Source organism: Macaca mulatta, chromosome 4 (assembly GCF_049350105.2).
Source record: "Macaca mulatta isolate MMU2019108-1 chromosome 4, T2T-MMU8v2.0, whole genome shotgun sequence".
Lineage (NCBI taxonomy): Eukaryota > Metazoa > Chordata > Mammalia > Primates > Cercopithecidae > Macaca > Macaca mulatta.
Window position 1 is genome coordinate 140,888,706 of NC_133409.1, and position 17,695 is coordinate 140,906,400.

The 17,695-nt window shown below is 47.2% G+C and overlaps 1 protein-coding gene and 1 long non-coding RNA gene across 6 annotated transcripts in view; both read left to right on the forward strand.

The window, feature by feature from the left end:
• The first annotated feature begins 1,030 nt into the window (after positions 1-1,030).
• On the forward strand, positions 1,031-14,453 carry TREM1 (triggering receptor expressed on myeloid cells 1). Of its 4 annotated transcripts, none has more exons than XR_013416400.1 (5): positions 1,031-1,367; positions 5,204-5,557; positions 6,822-7,014; positions 11,028-12,029; positions 12,454-14,453. XR_013416400.1 is itself a non-coding variant. In XM_077999990.1 (4 exons), exons 1-4 carry the CDS (start codon positions 1,319-1,321, stop codon positions 11,062-11,064), a joined length of 633 nt encoding a protein of 210 aa, XP_077856116.1. In that variant the 5' UTR covers positions 1,031-1,318; the 3' UTR covers positions 11,065-14,453. The 4 variants fall into 4 exon arrangements, 2 of the variants coding, with proteins under 2 accessions (XP_077856116.1, XP_001082517.2); XR_013416399.1 differs by having other exon boundaries at positions 1,045-1,367; positions 11,847-12,029; XM_077999990.1 differs by having other exon boundaries at positions 11,028-14,453.
• Positions 14,454-14,498: 45 nt separating this feature from the next.
• LOC106997933 (uncharacterized) overlaps positions 14,499-17,695 on the forward strand; it is an 80,615-nt gene continuing 77,418 nt past the window's right edge. Inside the window, exon 1 of one of the 2 annotated variants that reach the window (XR_013416402.1) lies at positions 14,499-16,142. This is a non-coding gene — a long non-coding RNA (uncharacterized LOC106997933). The remainder of the gene's footprint in view (positions 16,143-17,695) is intronic. The other variant, XR_001444241.3, reaches the window with a different exon arrangement.

The window sequence follows — 17,695 nt, forward strand, 5'->3', positions numbered from 1 at the left end:
TTTTTTGGTTGTTGTTTTAATTTGCAGATATGATAGTACATTTTAGTTGTTCCTATACTTTAGTAGCAATCAATTTGGGTGTAAAATATTAGGGTCATAATGTTCTCTATACCTCATCCCACTCTCTCATGGTATTTGTTACTCAGAGAAGAAATCTGAGTCCTGATTATTTCGATTCCTTTGAAGAAACCAAGTTACTTTTTTTGTTTAAGAGTAGGAGTCTTTCTATTTAAATTTAAAAATTTTCACCTAGACACTTCCTATTCTAGGTCTCACTTTATGAATTTTTTCCTTGCCCATGTTGAACTCTCAACCTCCAATTTTAGATTTCTTCTCAGACCTGGAAAGCATATTTTTAAGATAAAATTTTTAATCTTTCTTGTGATCCACCCTTCCATTTTATGTTTTAAGGGGATCTCTAATTTGTAGATTGGAGTTCTATGATTTGTCCTCGCTTAAATTTCTGAGCTCTTCTAAATGTCTTTATTCATTTTACATTTGGGAATACTTCTGAAGTGAATCCTCTCCGTTACTGATTTGATTTTCACACTGTCAAATCTGTCTTTTCTTGCTTCTAGTACAAAACCTGCTGGATTTTTTCTTCTTTCTTCAGTGTCTTGAACCAAGTTTCCTTTTTAAATCTAAGTCTGTTCTTGTTGGGTGGTGGCAGTGTCCTCTCAAATTGTTTCTGGGGTCCCTACACCCCTGTGAGCTCCCAGGCCATGTCTGTGGCAATGCTGAGGACAAATGCAGGGTATGGCCCTCCTGGTGATGAAGAGGAGGTGCACCCCAGGTCACCAGAAGCCAAGAGAACCAGCGGGGCTAAGCAGGGCAGGATGTAGAAACATGTTCTCACAAAAACTCTGAAGATGAGAAGATGAGATACGATTGTCGCCGCCTGTCCCTATGTGGGCCTGACTCTCTTCACTACACTAAACTGGATGTGAATGGAGAGGGGGCCTCTGGAGAGCAAAGGGCCCTCTGTTCCCCTTCCTAATATTAATGCCTTACTTTGATTTACATTCAAGTGTCATTCTTCCTTAGATTTTGTGAGGTTGGAAGGTAATTGTCATTATTACCACAGAAAGGAAAACTGGAGTTCAAAGAAACTTAACTGAGAAGTGAGCCCTGGTCTCTGGATTCTTTTGTTGATGTCAGGAGTCACAGCAACTGGTGATGAAACAGAGCCCAGGCTCAGTGCCTCCCAGGAATGTCCTCACATCCTGTTGTGCAACTTTCCGAAGCCTCTAGGTGACTGTGGTGCCTTGTAGCTGTCCCGGGAGCCCTCAGCAGCAGTTGGAGTTGGTGCACAGGAGGGATGAGGAAGACCCGGCTCTGGGGGCTGCTGTGGATGCTCTTTGTCTCAGGTAAGACAAGGAAGAGGAGTGGGCAGGGAAGGCGTTTGGTCCAGGATCTCGGGGAGCCCTTTTCTGTTGAAGCTTCAGAACACAGGACCATCCAAGATAGAGCCACCCAATAGTTATGCCAGACTGTGCTGCTCTACCCAGAATCGGGAGAACGTGCAGTGTCTGCCCACAAAAGTAAAAGAAGGAGAGAGTCAGGGAAACAAGATGTCTGTGCATGTCGACATTGTCAGAGACAGGCAAAGTCTGGCATGGGAATAATGATAGAGTAGATCTCATCATGGCATGATCTAAAATGAGTTTATTTGATGTTGAAATCTTTTTCTTATATTCCATCATGATGTTGGATGTTATATTTCCATTTGATGTTGACAGTCCGTTAAACCCAAAAGGCAGTATTGATTTAACAAATATTTCCCAGGGGTCTACTATGGGCCAGCAAATATACTACTGCTGAGGACACAGATGTGACCAGAAGAGGCTGGTGCTCATTTTGGTGGGGGCGATCATCCCAGCTCTCCATGGCACGCTGGGATTGGAGGGCACAGTTGCTGAGGCTCAGCAGAGCCAGCTCATGCCCCAGCTCTTCCATGTGTCTCCTCTTATGATCTGCACAGCTCATACCTGCACCCAAACCAGAAGCATGTGAGGCTTTATTCACTCCTCCTCCTAATCCTTATATTTAGGAGGAAGGATTATGATGTTTATGAATAACAGGAGGAAAGTGTCAATATGAGTTAAAAACGAGGCTTGCCTTAGGAAGGCATGAAAAATCAGGGAGAGGTATTCTCTTGGGCCCTCTACTTTGAGCAAAGTCATGGACAACTGCCTTGTAGAGTCCATGCTCAGATGTTGCTCTGGGGCTTCTTGGAGCTGGGGTGATAATCTAGATGGGCAGAAGGGAGTTAGGTCCTCATGGACAAGTGTATTTCCTCGTGTTTGATTCATGTTTTTCTGAAGGAGAACTGGGAGACAGCAGAGGGCTGAAGGTTATGTACTTGTGTGAGAGAAAACCAGTGGTATATATTTCATTGTGCCCTGTGGGGATAGGTTAGGGGTTAACCTGAATGCTCCTTGCAACTGGATGCTTATTTACGCTTGGGCCAGGACTGCTCTAATCCCTATCAGACTGTGTTGGGCCATGTAGCTCAGTGCTTTAGATGGAACCAGAGTCCTTGGGTTTGAATCCTGGCTCTAGCACTTAACTATGGTGAGACTTTGGGCAAATCACTTAATCTCTCTGTGCCTCAGTTTCCTTATCTATAAAATGGGGAGAATAATGGTGTCAACTTTTTACATTACAAAGATTAAATAAGATAGTCTTTGAAAACCCTTAGCACATAATACTTAATAGGTAGTATTTGCTATCCTTTTAATTAACATATTCAAAGGAATTCCCTTCTTGCAATGCTGCACAGACAGCTCAGCAGCCTTCGTTTCTTACTGTCTCCTTCCTTCTGCGAGAGACAGGCAAGTTTGCAAACTCAGTCACCTGTAGCTCCCACCTTCCCTGGGGAGCTGGCAAATAAAGGAGATTTATCTGTAACATTAACTTCAGAGGTTAGGGCTTCAGTGGTGACAACTTGAGGATGGAGTCTGTGTGTCTTCCAAAGAGCCCAGCACAGTGCCTGTGATAGAGAAGTTTCTCAGCCACAGTCTGATGAGTGAGTGAACAAATGAGGGAACCAGGCTTGGTTTCAGACAACACTCAGCCTCTGCTCAGCTGCCTCTTGGAGGGGCACTCCTGACCGGAGTTTGTGGGAGTTGCCCAGGAGGCCTGTTTGCAAGGTTTCCTTAGAAACTGGAGTCTGCTCCCAGAAGAACTGGCTTTCAAGACTGGTTTCACCTTTAAAATCCTTGTGAGTCCCTGAGTGGAGTCTTCCTAAGGTCAGGCAGATCTGTTGGCCTATCCTGGGGTGGGCGTGCCAGGGGGCTCCGTGAAAGGGGCAGTGCTTGTCATTTTTCACCAGGCCTGCAAGGACCTAAGTGTGTGGTATTAATAACAGCAGTACTAGTGTTACCTTGACCCTCACAGTAAACCCAGCAGCACTGTCCAGCCTATTATTTGGTGCTCCATGGGGGAAGGTACCCTAGGCCTGAGTGCGTAAGCTACAGTTTCTCAGCAACTTAGAGAGCCCCGGGTGTCCAGCTGAAACACGGACCTTGGTCTTCTAACTTCTGCTCTGCTTGGCCTCCCATCAGCAAGGCTCCCTTGGACAAGGCCAGATGAGCATTCCCAATTCTAGATGGTTAACCCGGTTCAGCCTCCAAGAATGTGGTGGAAACCATTGTCACTGTAACCCAGGGGTTCTCAAACCTGGCACTATTGACATTTGGGGTGGGATGATTCTTTGTTGTGGGGGCTGTCCTGTGCACTGTAGGATGCTTAGCCTGGTATCCACTAGATGTTAGTAGCACCCACCTCTCTCCCTGGTTATAACAACCAAAAATGTCTAGATATTGTCCAGGGTTTCAGGGAGAGTTGTGGCAGGGAGCAAAAATTGCTCCCCAGTGGAGAACCACTGCTGTGACTCTGTGACATCAAAAATAGGAGGGGACATTTCTTGGCTCAGGTAACTGGAAAGTACAAGGGGTGCTCCTCTGGAGCACAGCTGAGTCCATGACTCAGATAACGTGGGGTTTTTTTTTTTCTCTCTCTTTCTCTCTCTTCCCTCCACTCTCCCCTCTCTCCCTTCCTCTCACTCACTTTCTGCCTGTTTAGCCATTCTCAGGCAGCCTATTCCCACATGGAAGAAAGTTTCACATAATAAAGTTTCACATCTCACTGACCTGTGAATCCTAGCAAGAAGCATTTCTCTTAATGGCTACAGCAGTCTCAGGGAGGATTCTGATTGGTCCAGCTCAGCCACGTGCTCCTTCCTAAACCAATCAGCCTGGCAAGGCCCAGGCTGGAGTGCAGTATTGTGATCTCAGCTCACTGTAACCTCCTCCTCCTGGGTTCAAGTGATTCTCCCACCTCAGCCTCCCATGTATCTGGGACTACAGGTGTGCACCAGCATGCCTGGCTAATTTTTTGTATTTTTAGTAGAGGCGGGGTTTCACCATGTTGGCCAGGCTGGTCTCAAACTCCTGACCTCAGGTGATCTGACCTCCTCATCCTCCCAAAGTGTGGGATTACAAGCGTGAGCTACCGCACCTGACCCCGAGATGGGGTACTTGGATTGGCAAAGCCTGTGTCCTGTGCCCATCCTTGAGAATGTGGGCAGCCCCAACAGTAGAGCCACACAGGATCGTTCCCTTGGAAAGGGGTGCTCTGCTACCCAAAGGGAGAAAGGAGTGGCAGGCAGTCAGATATCCATGCCCATCATGCCCTCCAGACAGCTTCCTCACTGTTTGTCCAAAGGTCTTTTGAACTGATGTCCTTGCCCTGACTTAGGTGAAGTTCCTCAAGCTGTCCTTGGAGCCACTCTCTTCTAGCACTGTGTCTTTGCATTCACTTTTTATGTAGTACACCCTTGTAATTGTTCCCTCCCACCACGCTGCAGCCACTTGTGGTCTTAGCACAATGTCCCATGTTCTGTCTCCAGTTGGGCAGTTTCTTCCTCTCAAAGTCAGTCTTCCTGTGATCATTTATGAAATTTGATCCTCATGCACCATATGAAGTCTCACTCTTATAGTAAAAAACCTACTCACAGTGGAAAGAGCTGAGGTCTAGTGCTGGCTTGCAGGGCAAGTTGTATTTTCTCTGGAGGCCTCAAGAACCTTGTCTGAAATATGGGTGTTTGGACAAGAAAAACAGGGGGCTCCTCTCCTTTTTCCCCACCCAGAGAGAGAAAAATAATTCCTCACAGAACCCAATTCTCTTTCCCTGCTTATAGAACTCCGAGCTACAACTGAATTAACTGAGGAAAAGTATGAATACAAAGAGGGGCAGACCCTGGAGGTAAAATGTGACTATGCACTAGAGAAGTATGCCAACAGCAGGAAAGCTTGGCAGAAAATGGAGGGAAAGATGCCCAAGATCCTGGCAAAAACAGAGAGGCCTTCAGAGAATTCCCATCCAGTCCAAGTTGGGAGGATCACACTAGAAGACTACCCTGATCATGGTTTACTGCAGGTCCAAATGACCAACCTTCAAGTGGAAGACTCTGGACTGTATCAGTGTGTGATCTACCAGCATCCCAAGGAATCTCACGTGCTGTTTAATCCCATCTGCTTGGTGGTGACCAAGGGTGAGTGGCCTGGGATTGGTGGGGACAGGAAGGCCAGGTGAGGAAAGGGACGGTGGTGGCAGCATCAGCAGAGCTGGGGTTCAGGATTCCTAGCAGGCTGTCTTCCTCCCAGAAGCTCCTTGTCTCTCATCTGAGGTCCAATAGTAAGTAGAACCTTCCATGTATGAGATTCTCCTTGAATTAGGCAAGAGCCAAATTAGGCAAAGCCTAATTTGGGGTGCTGTGGTAGGAATTGGGGTACAATTAAGGTGAGTGGTAGATTTGGGATAATTTAGTCCCATTCTTTGTTCTCCACTTAGAAGTCATGTCCTGACTCCCCTTCCCAAGGATGCATTTGGTGGCATGCCTGTGTACCTCTGAAGCAGCCCCTCTCAGATCTTTCTGTGGGCACAGACCACCTGGAGATTTTATTTCCAATGCAGACTCCAGCTGAATAGGTACAGGGTGGGACTCAAGAGTCTGCATCTCTATTGATCTCCCAGGTGATGCCAGTGCTGATAGTCCATGGCTCCCATTTTCGGGGAGCAAGATGGGAGAGCTCCAGAGCTCATACACAACTCTATCTCACTGGATAGGAGAGGCCGGTTTACTTACCTGTCCCCTATTAATTTCAGAACTGCTTGCGGGAAGCACCTGTGCCTTCCTGGGTTCTGCACCCTTAGCAAATAATGTAGTTTCTGACACAAAGTAGGCTCTCAGTAGATGTTACATTAAGGAATGAATTATAGAAGACAGAGGAAAGGGAGGCAGGTTCAAGTTCCCAGTTCCCAGAACCTGGGGAATTCTAAGCCTGAGGAAGACAAGGTGCATACATAATATATTAATAAAAGATAACTTTTAAAGCAATATGCCATAAGCCAGGTGAATGAAAGGCAGAGTGAATCAAGTAAGCCTGGAATTACTCTTGGAGAAGGTGGGGGCACATGAACTGGTGAAGAACAGAAGGCAAGTGCATTTCCAACAATACGAATGGCAAAAAATTCCTTTCTTCTTCTCTCTTTCTGCTCTCCCTCACTTCCTGCCCTTTTTTTCTTCTTTCCTTTTTTCAATCTCTGACTCAGGTTGACTCCACAGTATTTCTTTGGTTTTAGCAAAAGAAAACTTTGCATTTGGGCCATGCTTATTTCCCTCCTCAGCTTCATTTACCATACCACCTACCCGTCCATCAACTCATCCACCTTTTCATCCATACATCCATTCACCCACCCATCCACCCCTTCATCATTCATCTGTCCACCCATCCATCCAATGTGTCTTCTTGCAGGTTCTTCAGGTACCCCTGGTTCCAGTGAGAATTCTACCCAGAATGTGTATAGGACTCCTTCTACCACTGCTAAGGCCTTGGGCCCACGCTATACCAGCCCCAGAACCGTGACCCAAGCTCCACCCAAGTCAACTGTCGTTGTCTCCACTCCTGGCTCTGAAATCAACCTTACAAATGTGACAGATATCATCAGGTATGGTTTTCAGGCCCTGGGCCCCTGGTTTGGACACTGAGCCCTTTTTCCCCAGTCCGTGTGCTGAGAGGATGTGAAAGTGAGGGAAAGGGGAGGGTGGGGCAGGAGCTGACTTGAGTCACTTTAGTCTGGGTAGAAATGTCCAGGGGAAGAAGGAAGTGGTGATGGAGAATAGGGGAGGCTGTCAGCCAGGCTGTCCTTCTCCCCAGTTCACCTTCCTTGTTTCCTTGCAACCTGAGTATTAAGGAGAGGGAAATGGCATCTTCCCCAAATTCCAATGGAGCTCATCCAACTCTAGGGGTCTGATGGGTAGTGGGAAAGCACTCTGAGTGAGGGGCCCTGGATCTAGTGTTGGCCTGACTAACTGTGACTCTGGGTGAGTCAGGAACCCTCTCTGGCTTTAGCTTCCTTGACAGTTCAGTAGGCATGCTAGAAACCCAGAGCTGGAAGACATTGTCCACCTAACAGCTCTCAGCAGGAGCTGGAGCTGGGGCTAAATGCAGTATTGGTTTTTGCCTTATTGTTTTTTAAATAATATTGTTGCATGTGTCCAATTATAGATCAATAGAATTAGAATTTTTGCAGATGAGGTCCATCTCAGTATTTTTAATAAGATCTTTAGAAGACTTCTAATGTGTAGGCAAACTTAAGAACCACTAACTTAGCAATTTCACTCTTCTTTACAGTTATTACATGTTGATTTATATTAGAATGTGTTTATCATTAAATATTGAAATATCAGGGAGGAAATATTCTTTCACATTACCACTAGTCTAACATGGCTTTTTTCTCATATTCTCTTCTAGTCTTTATTTATGTTTATACATATTTTAATATGGCAGTAGGTCTAATTATACCTGTTTTTTTTCTTTTCCATGCTGAAATTATTCTTTGATGCTGCTACCTAAATTCCATAAATATAATTTCAATAAGTGCATATTTTTCTATCAATTGTGAAAGCCATAACTTACATAATCATTGGCCTGTTCTTAGACATTGATATAGTGTTGATAACTCTGAGATAAACATTTTCTTGCAGATGTATTTTTCTTCTTTTAAATAATTAACTCAAATGAAATTTCCATGAGATAATTTAAACACTGATATCATTTTGTATACAAATAGCATCTACCAATGGTCTTCCAAAAGATTGGAAACAATTTGCATTGTGATTCATTATGCATAAATAAAGCAGTGTCACTGCAGGCTTACAGACATGGATTTAGTCTTTTAAATCATTAAATAGTGTGAGTTAAATCACATTCCTGCTAAAATGAATGTGAACTGGTGCCTGCCCTAATTTCTCTATGAGTGTAGACTCCACCTCCATATGGGTAGTAGCAGTGCCTTTTTTCCCATTACATTGTTTGGAGAACAGAGTGTTCATTAAACCTTTGTGGAATAAATCAAACGAACGATCCACTAGGAGTCAATTCTTTTTTCTCTACTTTCATTTTGCAATACATAAGTGAAGAGTACATGACCTTTGCCCATATTCCTACTTTTACGGGAAGGAGGGCCTTAAGTGTAAGCTGTCCAGGTTCTGAGCCTTTTAAACAAAGAATTGGACAAGATGCACAGAGTAACAAAGGAATGAAGCAGTGAAAGCAGGAATTTATTTAAGCGAGAAAGTGCTCCCCAGGGTAGAAGTGGCCCTGAGCAAGCGGCTCAAGGGCCAGGTTACAAAGTTTTCTGGGTTTTAAGTACTCCACGTGAGGTTCCTCTCAGTTACCGTTATCTGTATAAAGCATTTGGTTTGTGGCTACCTAAAGGCTGAGGTGAATTGGCGCCCTCTGCGGATAAAGAGATGGTCGTTTGTGATTGGCACATGACCAATCCAAGGCACTGTCCCTTTCCATCTGAGACATGGTGGAAGGGGGAAGGCTGTGTGGAGAGTAGCCTTTGATCCTTTGCTGCTGGGGAATGGGGAGATGGGGTTTTTCCTTTTGGTTTAGCTTTAGAAAATTTGTGTTAATTGGCCTTTAGGTTCCCTGACCCCAGCACCAGGAGTTTTCCTTTTGATCCAGTTTTGGGAAATCAGCACGAATCTGTTCTAGATTCCTTGATCCCAGACCTTGGTGTTGCTCCTTGATTCAGCATGAATTGGCCTTATGTTTCTGTCTCCAGACCCTATTCTCCTGCCTCACTACTAGAGACTGCATCTCTCTTTTACCTGTTAACTTTTATCGTCTAATATGAACTATCCTTTCAGCAAAAGTCCAGTCTGGAATCCACTGTAGCTGTTTGAAAAGAAGAAGTTTTTTTTTCTTTTCCTTCCTTCCTTCCTTCTTCCCTTCCCTTCCCTTCCCTTCCCTTCCCTTCCCTTCCCTTCCCTTCCCTTCCCTCCCCTCCCCTCCCCTCCCCTCCCCTCCCCTCCCTTCCCTTCCCTTCCCTTCCCTTCCTTTCTTTCTTTCTTTTTTTTGTTTGAGACAGGGTCTCACTCTGTCAACCAGGCTGGAGTGGAGTGGCGCAATCATGGCTCACTGTAGCCTCAACCTCCTCCCACCTTTGCCTCCCAAGTAGCTGGGACCACAGATGCATACCATCAGGACAGCTAATACTTTTTATTGTTTTTGTAGAGATGGGGGTCTCCCTGTGTTACCCAGGCTGATCTCGAATTCTTGGGATCAAGTGATCCTCCCACCTCGGCCTCCCAAAGTGCTGGGATTACAAGTGTGAACCACCACATCTAGCCAGGAAAAGAAGGAATTTAATGCAGGGAATTGTTTGCCCAGGTGATGGAAGAGCTGAGACACTAATTTGGCGATAGAGAGGCACTGCAGATGTAGCCACTATCACCTTATCTCTAGGTAGGTTCCCCAGAAGCAAGCCATAAAGTCTTGTTAAAATGTTTTAGGACTAGGCATCGTGGCTCACATTTATAATCCCAGGATTTTGGGAGGCTGAGGTGGGAGAATCACTTGAGCCCAGGAATTTGAGATTAGCCTGAGCAACTTAGCAAGACCCTGTCTTTACACAAAAATAAAAAAATTGGCAGGGCATGGTGGCATGCACCCATGGTCCCAGCTACTTGGGAGGCTGAGGCACGAGGATCACTTGAGCCTGGAAGATCGAGGTTTCAGTGAGCTGTGATCAAGCCATCGTACTCCAGCCTGGGCAACAGAGCAAGATCCTGCTCTCTCTCTCTAAAAAGAAATGACAAAAAAAATGTTTTAGGAAGTGATTTCTGGCAAAGCCATTGAGGAAGTGGGACCAGGAAGGGAAGGAAGGCAAGCAAGGTTGTCATAACCAAGGAGTATCTCACAGGATAACTCTGGCTCAGTCTTGTAAAGGAGCTCTGGGGACTCCTGAGTCACATTTGGAGTTGTCCCTGTAAGGGGCAGTAACTGAGCAAGGGCAGCTCTAACCAAGGCCAAACACATGAATTCCTGGGCCTTCAGGGGGTTAGTAGCTTGTGTGCAGCCTCGAAAGAAATGCAGGTGGTGGCCTGTTGGGAGTGGACATGCCCCGCGAGTTCAGCCTAGGAAATGGTACAGCACTCAGAGTGGATAAGGCAGAGCACTCGCAGGAGGGACTTGGGGAGGAGGTGCAGTGAGCAGGGCCCAGAAGCCAGGACATTCAGGTTGCAGCACTGGAGTCAGGGCAGATGCTGAGGATGCTGAGTGGGCCACAATCATGTGAGGGGTGAGAGAGATGCTGGCTCCCTGTGCCTTGCCGCCTGTCTCTCTGCCCCAACCCTGCCCCTGTCTCTGCCCCCTGTCCCCTACCAGTTGCTGAACTTGACCAGGCAGCCTTGAGAATGTAGTCCCCTGTGCTACAAGTCAGGGCCCTTGACTAGGGGTGGATTTCGGGCAAATAGGCAGTTTTCTGCTTTCTAGCTCCTTTATGCTGTTTTCCTCTTTGCTAGTTTGTGCATGTGGTTTTAAGTTTTGTATAGGTGGATGTGTTGATTTTAAATCAGTTGCTTTGCTTTATTCCTTAATGTGTCTTATTCTATTTCCTGGTGACTTTTCTTGGATTGTTTTTTAATTTTATTTAAATGTTTAATCCAGGGAGAAGATTTATTCTGCCACATGCTGTAAACTGTAGAAAAGGCTACTCCATTATCATGTTGCTGTCCAGATACTGCAAGACTATTTACTAAATGATCCTCCTGCCTCTCCAAGTAGCTGGGACCATGGGTGCATGCTACCATATCCGGCTTATCCACTGGACCTCTGATTTCCTTAGACGTTATGTTCCCACATGGCACTGGCTCTGCATCTGGCCTTTTTGTTCCATTGCCATCTGTCTGTCCCTGTTTCTTACCATGCCACATCCTTGTGTTCTCATCTGCTTGCATGTCTGCTGATGGAACTGGTCAAGTGCCCTCACTCCTTTGCATCTTTTTATTATGATACCTATTGATGTTTACCCAGAACCCTTAAAATCATTTCACCAAAATCTATAAAATTCATGATGAGATTTTCACTAGGGTTGGATTCTTCTCGGTTTATAGGTGAGGAAACTGAGCTAAAGAGGTGAGATGACTATCCCAGTAGGCAGGGGATGGTGCTGAGACTAGAGAGCGGGTTTCCTAGCTGGGGTTCCCTCTCCCTACCACATCACAAGGAGGAGGATGGGCTGATCAGCCTGACAGTCTCCCAACAGTGCCTCTCCTGGACAGGGATCTATACTCTCCACTGAATTATTTCTAATCAGTAGTTTTTGGCAGTGAGACAGACCGAAAAGCACAGGGTCAGGCAGTGTGGGAAAGGTGCAGCAAGGACCTAAGCAGAGGGGAGTGTGACATGAAGGCATTTTCTAGAGGGAACACATGCATGTGGGGGAGCCTTTACCAGCAGTAGCGTTCAGTCTCCTCTCTCCCGCAGGGTTCCTGTGTTCAATATTGTCATTATCGTGGCTGGTGGATTCCTGAGTAAGAGCCTGGTCTTCTCTGTCCTGTTTGCTGTCACGCTGAGGTCATTTGGACCCTAGACCCACGAACCCACGAGAACGTCCTCTGACTTCCAGCCATATCCATCTGGCAGTTGTGCCAAGGGAGGAGGGAGGAGGTAAAAGGCGGGGAGTTAATAACATGAATTAAATCTGTAATCACAGGCTACTTCTAAAGTCAGCATCTCACCTTCCTGCTCACTGCCCTCATTTCTCTAATAACCTTGGGTGGGCATTTCCACCTCAGAAAAGAAGTTACAGCCCCAAACATGCCTGGTCCTTCATTCCACCAGCCACTTGGGGTTAGCATGAAGTACAGACAGGTCAATGTTTTTCACTGTAATTCTCTTGTGGGGGCTGTGACGTGCAGAAGGCACACCTGATACTTCTGCTCAGTTTTGCCTTGTACCATACAATTTTGGCCTGACCTGGACAGAGCTCCCACTACAGAAGCATCCTGCTCGCCCTATGCTGGGACTTCCTCTTTCTAGCATCAGACACTTGGGTTTCATGCTTATATGTGGTTCTTTCCAACACTCCCAGGAAGATTGTGGAGCATGGAGAAATAAGACATCATGGTGAGAAAGTGCATCCTTCTCAGAGAAAAGAGTTAAACTGAGTATCTTGTCCTGAGGAAATACTGGCAGGCTGAGATGGGATCCATAGGAGAACATCAACAGACAGTGTCAGACATCCTGTGTGCATTTATCGCTGGAGCCTGAAAATAGCCCCATGAAGGCAGAAATGTATGTGACTGGAACGAGGCCACATGAGTAAGTCACCGCCCACTGGCAGGAGTGAAAACTGAAGAGCTCCTTACCTGAAGGACCCCAAAGCCATATGGAATAGAAAGACCAGGAGTTCTGCCTGTGTCTAAACGCCTCTTTCCTGTATCACACAAGGGGCAGGGATGGAGGGGTAAAAGCTCTCCCCACCGGGGAGGCTTCTGGAGGCTGTCCCCATGTGCTCGTCTAGTTCCCCACTCTGCCCTCCTCCTCCTCTCTCAGTCTGCTCCTGGAGCACCTGCTTCAGTTTCCATGCTCTCTCCAGTGCCCTCCTCTGTGAAGTAGGTAGGTGTTCAGGCCACCACGGAGAAAATCTCTGTGGGAGATTTTCTTGCAATCTCCCACAGATTTCAATCAGGATTTTGTTATTTCCCACCGTTCGAGATTCCCTTTAAGGGAAACGGGCCTCATGGATGGGGAAAGGATGGTGGGTCCTTCCAGCCCAATTTAGTGATGTCCAGGGCAGATATTATCCTCAATTCCCAAGAGCAATCACACTTTTCTACACACACAGTGTGTCTCATGTCAGGTAAATGTATTTTCACAATGAGCTCCACTCCTGTGGAAACAATTCTCTGCACGCGGAGGTCCAGCTCCCAGCCTGCTCCATCACATAGGGACTTCCCCATTCCTCTGAACGCTGCTCTGTCAGAACCTGCCCAGGTAACGGTAACGACCCTAGAGAGATGATTTCTGAACCCCAATTTTGGGCCCATTAGAAGATGTGTGGGGGGCATTTATTTCATCCTGATGCTCTGGTGACAATCTTTGCAGAGGCACTAGATCCAGAAGCTGTTAATCTCTGCATTTATTTTCTTACCTAAAAGAATCAAGCAGCTCAGAGGCAGTGACTGTGCAGGATGCAGTGTTTGTATGCTGAGCTTGCTGGTCTGGAACCTGCACTTTAGCAATCCCATTGTTGCTCCTGTTTATGAGGTTGACAAAGTGCCAGGGCAAGGGAGTATTATCATTAAATGCACTCCAGGAGAGGCGGAACACACGAGGGTGGTGTTTCTCAGAGGTCTTTAGACCACCTGCATCAGATTCTCCTGGAGCATAAAGCAAATGCTTAGAGTCCAGGGCCCCTGCAGATCTTCTGTATCCTAGTATACAGCTCCCTCTTAGTGAATCTCAAGCTTGTTTCCAAGAAGTCATTACAGTCCTTACGAAAGCCCATGACACTTTCCTAGAGATTCATCCAGATGTAACCCAGTGCGTGGTCCAGTGCATGCCTGTGTGCTTAACTTATTATAGATCAAGTGTTATTTAAGTCCAACATATCAAACGTGCCTGAAATACTATATGCATTAAATTGGAAGACAAATGGCCATACTGGATACTCTCCCATTTGCACTTACAGGCCACGCCATGCTCCATCCTCCCCATCCTGCCTGGGAACCTGACCAATGTGGCTAAACCAGCAGGCTCCTTGGCTGCCAGTTTCTGGCTGGTTGAACCAATGGGAAACATGAAAGAAGAGCCAAGGGTGGGGAGAGAGTCAGAACAGAGTTTCTGTCCTCAGGGCTCTCTCCCTGGGAGGTGGTGGCAGGAATGGCTGCCTTCCTCTCTGAAGGCTCCTTCAAGCCCCTCACCAAACAGTTCCCATCTCTGAGTCCAGCCACCTGCTCCATCTTCTCCTCTGTAGGCCCAGTGGTGGGAACGGCCCACCACTGTTGCCAGCCTCAGCATACTGAAGCACCCCTTACTGCATTCCCTAAATTCTATGCACATGTTTATTAAATACTCTTCAATTACCCAGTTTCAATGAGCCACCGGTGTCTTGCTTTTACCTTGACTGATACAATAGTGTTGTGTGGTTAATGACACAGACCTTGGAGGAAAACAATATCTGGGTTTGAATCCCTGCTCTGCATCCTTGCAGGGTGTCTGATCCTGGGTGACTCAGTTAACCTTCTGGGCCTCAATATTCCTCCTTGCCTTAATGGGCATGATGGTGCCTAACCATGCCAGTGATGATTCTGGACGCTAACAACAGAATCCAACTCTGGCTATCTAAAACAGCAAGGGAATTCTAGAGGGATATCAGTAACTCAGAGTTGATGAGAGGCTGGGGGATTGGGTTTGGAAAATGGGCAGAAGCCAAGAGAGAATGGACAGCAGAGGCCACACGAGACAGTCTGGCCATGTTGCCATCAATGCCACTGCCCCGGACACTGGAGGCCACCATGCTATTCCTAGACTCTGAATCCTAAAATTGCCTCCGAGTAAGTCATCTCCAACTGGCTCTGCATTTGTGTCTCATCTGCAGATCTGGGGTCCTGGGCAGAATCATGCATGTGGCCAGGCTTAGGTCAAGTCACGTGCCTGCAGCATAGCTGCCGGGAGGAGGGTGGGAGGAATAGCTGCTTCCGTCCTCAATAGAAGGGGAAGCAGGGCTCTGCATCTGTGTGAAACTCACACATTGGAGCCTGTACCCCCAAAAGTAAAAGGTGTTTGGTGCTGGAGAGTCACAAGATGACATGCCTCCATTATACCAGCTCCCAATGTTGACAGGATCCAAGGAGATGCCTGAGTAAAGCACCTGGCACACAGTAGGACTTCAATCCATGGTGGTTACTGCTATTACTGTTATAACTGTGGTCTCCATGCCTGTGCCTGGACAGGGTAGCTCAGGGAAGCCCATACCTGGTACTCAGGCAAAGGCCCTGAGCCCCCGAGACATGCTGCAGGGCCCATCTTACCTATATGCAGCTCTTGTAGACATGGTCAGCTTGGACTCTTTGCCTCAGAACCACCTAAGCTGTTGTTAAAATACAGATTCCTGGGCCCCTTCGCAGATCTGCCAAGTCAGAATGTCTGGGGGTGGAGCCTGGGTGTGTACGTGTGCTACACTTCCTGAGTAAAGCCACGTGCCTGTGCTTGGGAACCATGGGGCAGGCTGATATTAAAGAGGGCGGGTTCAGCAGAAAGGCTTGAACCCAGCCTTGCGGGGTGAACAGTATTTGTTTGCACAGTACCATTTCACAGGGAGACTGGGGTGCAGGCTTGTGGGTTGTAGGGGTCAGTGGTCAGTGATGAGGAGGTTGGTGGCCTGAGGGGGTGAGTGACGCAGTGGGGACCTCGGGTGAGTGGGTCTAGACTCACCATGGTGCAAAAAGGGAAGCAACTGAGTGTTCCTATCAGGACTGTGACATCATGATGGCAGGAAGGAAGCTGTCACAAGGGTGGCTAGCCTGCCTCTCTTCTGCATTTTCCTGAGCTGTTCCCCCAGTCACATTTCCTCCAAGGTTTCTCAACTGTAAAGTAACTGCCCAGCCTCGTGGGGAGATGGTGACCATGTATGTGGGGCAACATCCTGTAGCAAGTAGAAGAGGCCCTGGGCCAGCCGGCAGACAACACATCTAGGTGGCAGATAGAGTGGAGGGGGCAGGGCTCGGGGGGTGGCCCTGGTGGCTGCTGCTGCTGCTCCTGCTGCTGCTGGTGCAGGTAAGGAGAGTGGGTAAGCAGGCTGGGCAAGAGGGCACCAGGGAGAGGGATGTAGACAGCCCAGCAGAAGTGCCCACTAGTGGGAGTTTCCTCTCATATCTTTGGGATGGACTGGAATGGGGTCAGGTAATGTGGTACAGATGGGAAAGGGAAAGGAAGGCAATGCATGCAGACTGTGCTAGTCCACCCTGACTCAGGAGGGACTGGGAGATGAAATAGATGCTGGAGGTTCCTCTACTGCATCTTGAAGTTGAGAGAATTAGGTGGATCCAGCCAAGCAATTCCCCAGCACTGTGCTGATATCCTGGGAGATGTAAAGAAAAGCAAGGCAAAGTCTCCCCTTAAAAAAGCATGCACTCACTGTGCAGAGGAGGCATTAGTAGAGCATAAGGTAAATAACAGCAAAAAGACAGGTAGTAACATGAAAACAAAACTTCTGTTGAAGTCACTAGCAAGACAACGAAGGGAGTGTGGAGAAGAGGATAGGAGTTCTGGAATCAGACAGGGCTGGGGCAACAAATCCCATCTCAGCCACACTCTACGTATGTGACCTTGAGTAAGGTTTGTAACCTCTATTAGGCTCAGGTTCCTCATTTGTAAATGGAACTGACTCACAGGTATGTATTTGTAGGTGGCACCTACTTCAGAGAGTTGTCTTAATAATTAAACAGTGGATGGATGGAAAGCCCTTGGCTCAGTATTTAGGGCCTAATAAGTGCTTAAATTTTTTTTTTTTTTTTTAGATGGAATCTCACTCTGTCACCAGGCTGGAGTGCACTGGCATGATCACGGCTCACCACAACCTCTGACTCCCTGGATCAAGCGATTCTCCTGCCTCAGCCTCCTGAGTAGCTGGGATTACAGGCATGTGCCACCATACCTAGCTAATTTTTGTATTTTTAGTAGAGACAGGGTTTCACCATGTTGGCCAGGATAGTCTCGCCTCGGCCTTCCAAAGTGCTGGGATTACAGGCATGAGCCACCGCCCCAGCCATGCTTAAATATTTTATGATGGGAGATGATGATGATGGAACCAGGTGTAGGGTGATCTGTGACATTGAGGGTGAAGAAGAGAGAGACTAGTGCCAGCTACAACTGTTCAGGTTGATTCCCCTCTGGGACCAAATGGGAATATCCCTTCCATTTGGGAGAAGAGAGAAGAGTGGGAAGAGCATGTGTCTTGGGGACACCCGGAGCTAATACAAAGAGCTGTGTGAGGCCAAGTGCTATGGCTCACACCTATAATCCCAACACTTTGGGAGACTGAGGTCCGAGGATGGCTTGAGCCCAGGAGTTCAAGACCAATCTGGGAAACATAGTGAGATCCATGTTTCTATAAAGAACAAAAAGTTAGCTGGGCATGGTGGCACACGCCTGTAGTCCCAGCTACTTGGTGGGGGCTGAGATGGGAGGATCACTTGAACCCAGGAGGTCAAGACTGCAGTGACTGCACCACTGCACTCCAGCCTGTGTGACAGAGCAAGACTCTGTCTCAAAAAACAAAGACAAAGACAAAAGAACTGTATACCAGAAAGCAAAAGGCATGCCTGGGC

Coding starts and splice junctions, on each gene's coding strand:
- TREM1 (XM_001082517.5), top strand. CDS start 1,319: ATGAGGAAGACCCGGCTCTGGGGGCTGCTGTGGATGCTCTTTGTCTCA. Junction 1,368..5,203: donor GTGGATGCTCTTTGTCTCAG/GTAAGACAAGGA, acceptor CCCTGCTTATAG/AACTCCGAGCTACAACTGAA. Junction 7,015..11,846: donor AATGTGACAGATATCATCAG/GTATGGTTTTCA, acceptor TCTCTCCCGCAG/GGTTCCTGTGTTCAATATTG.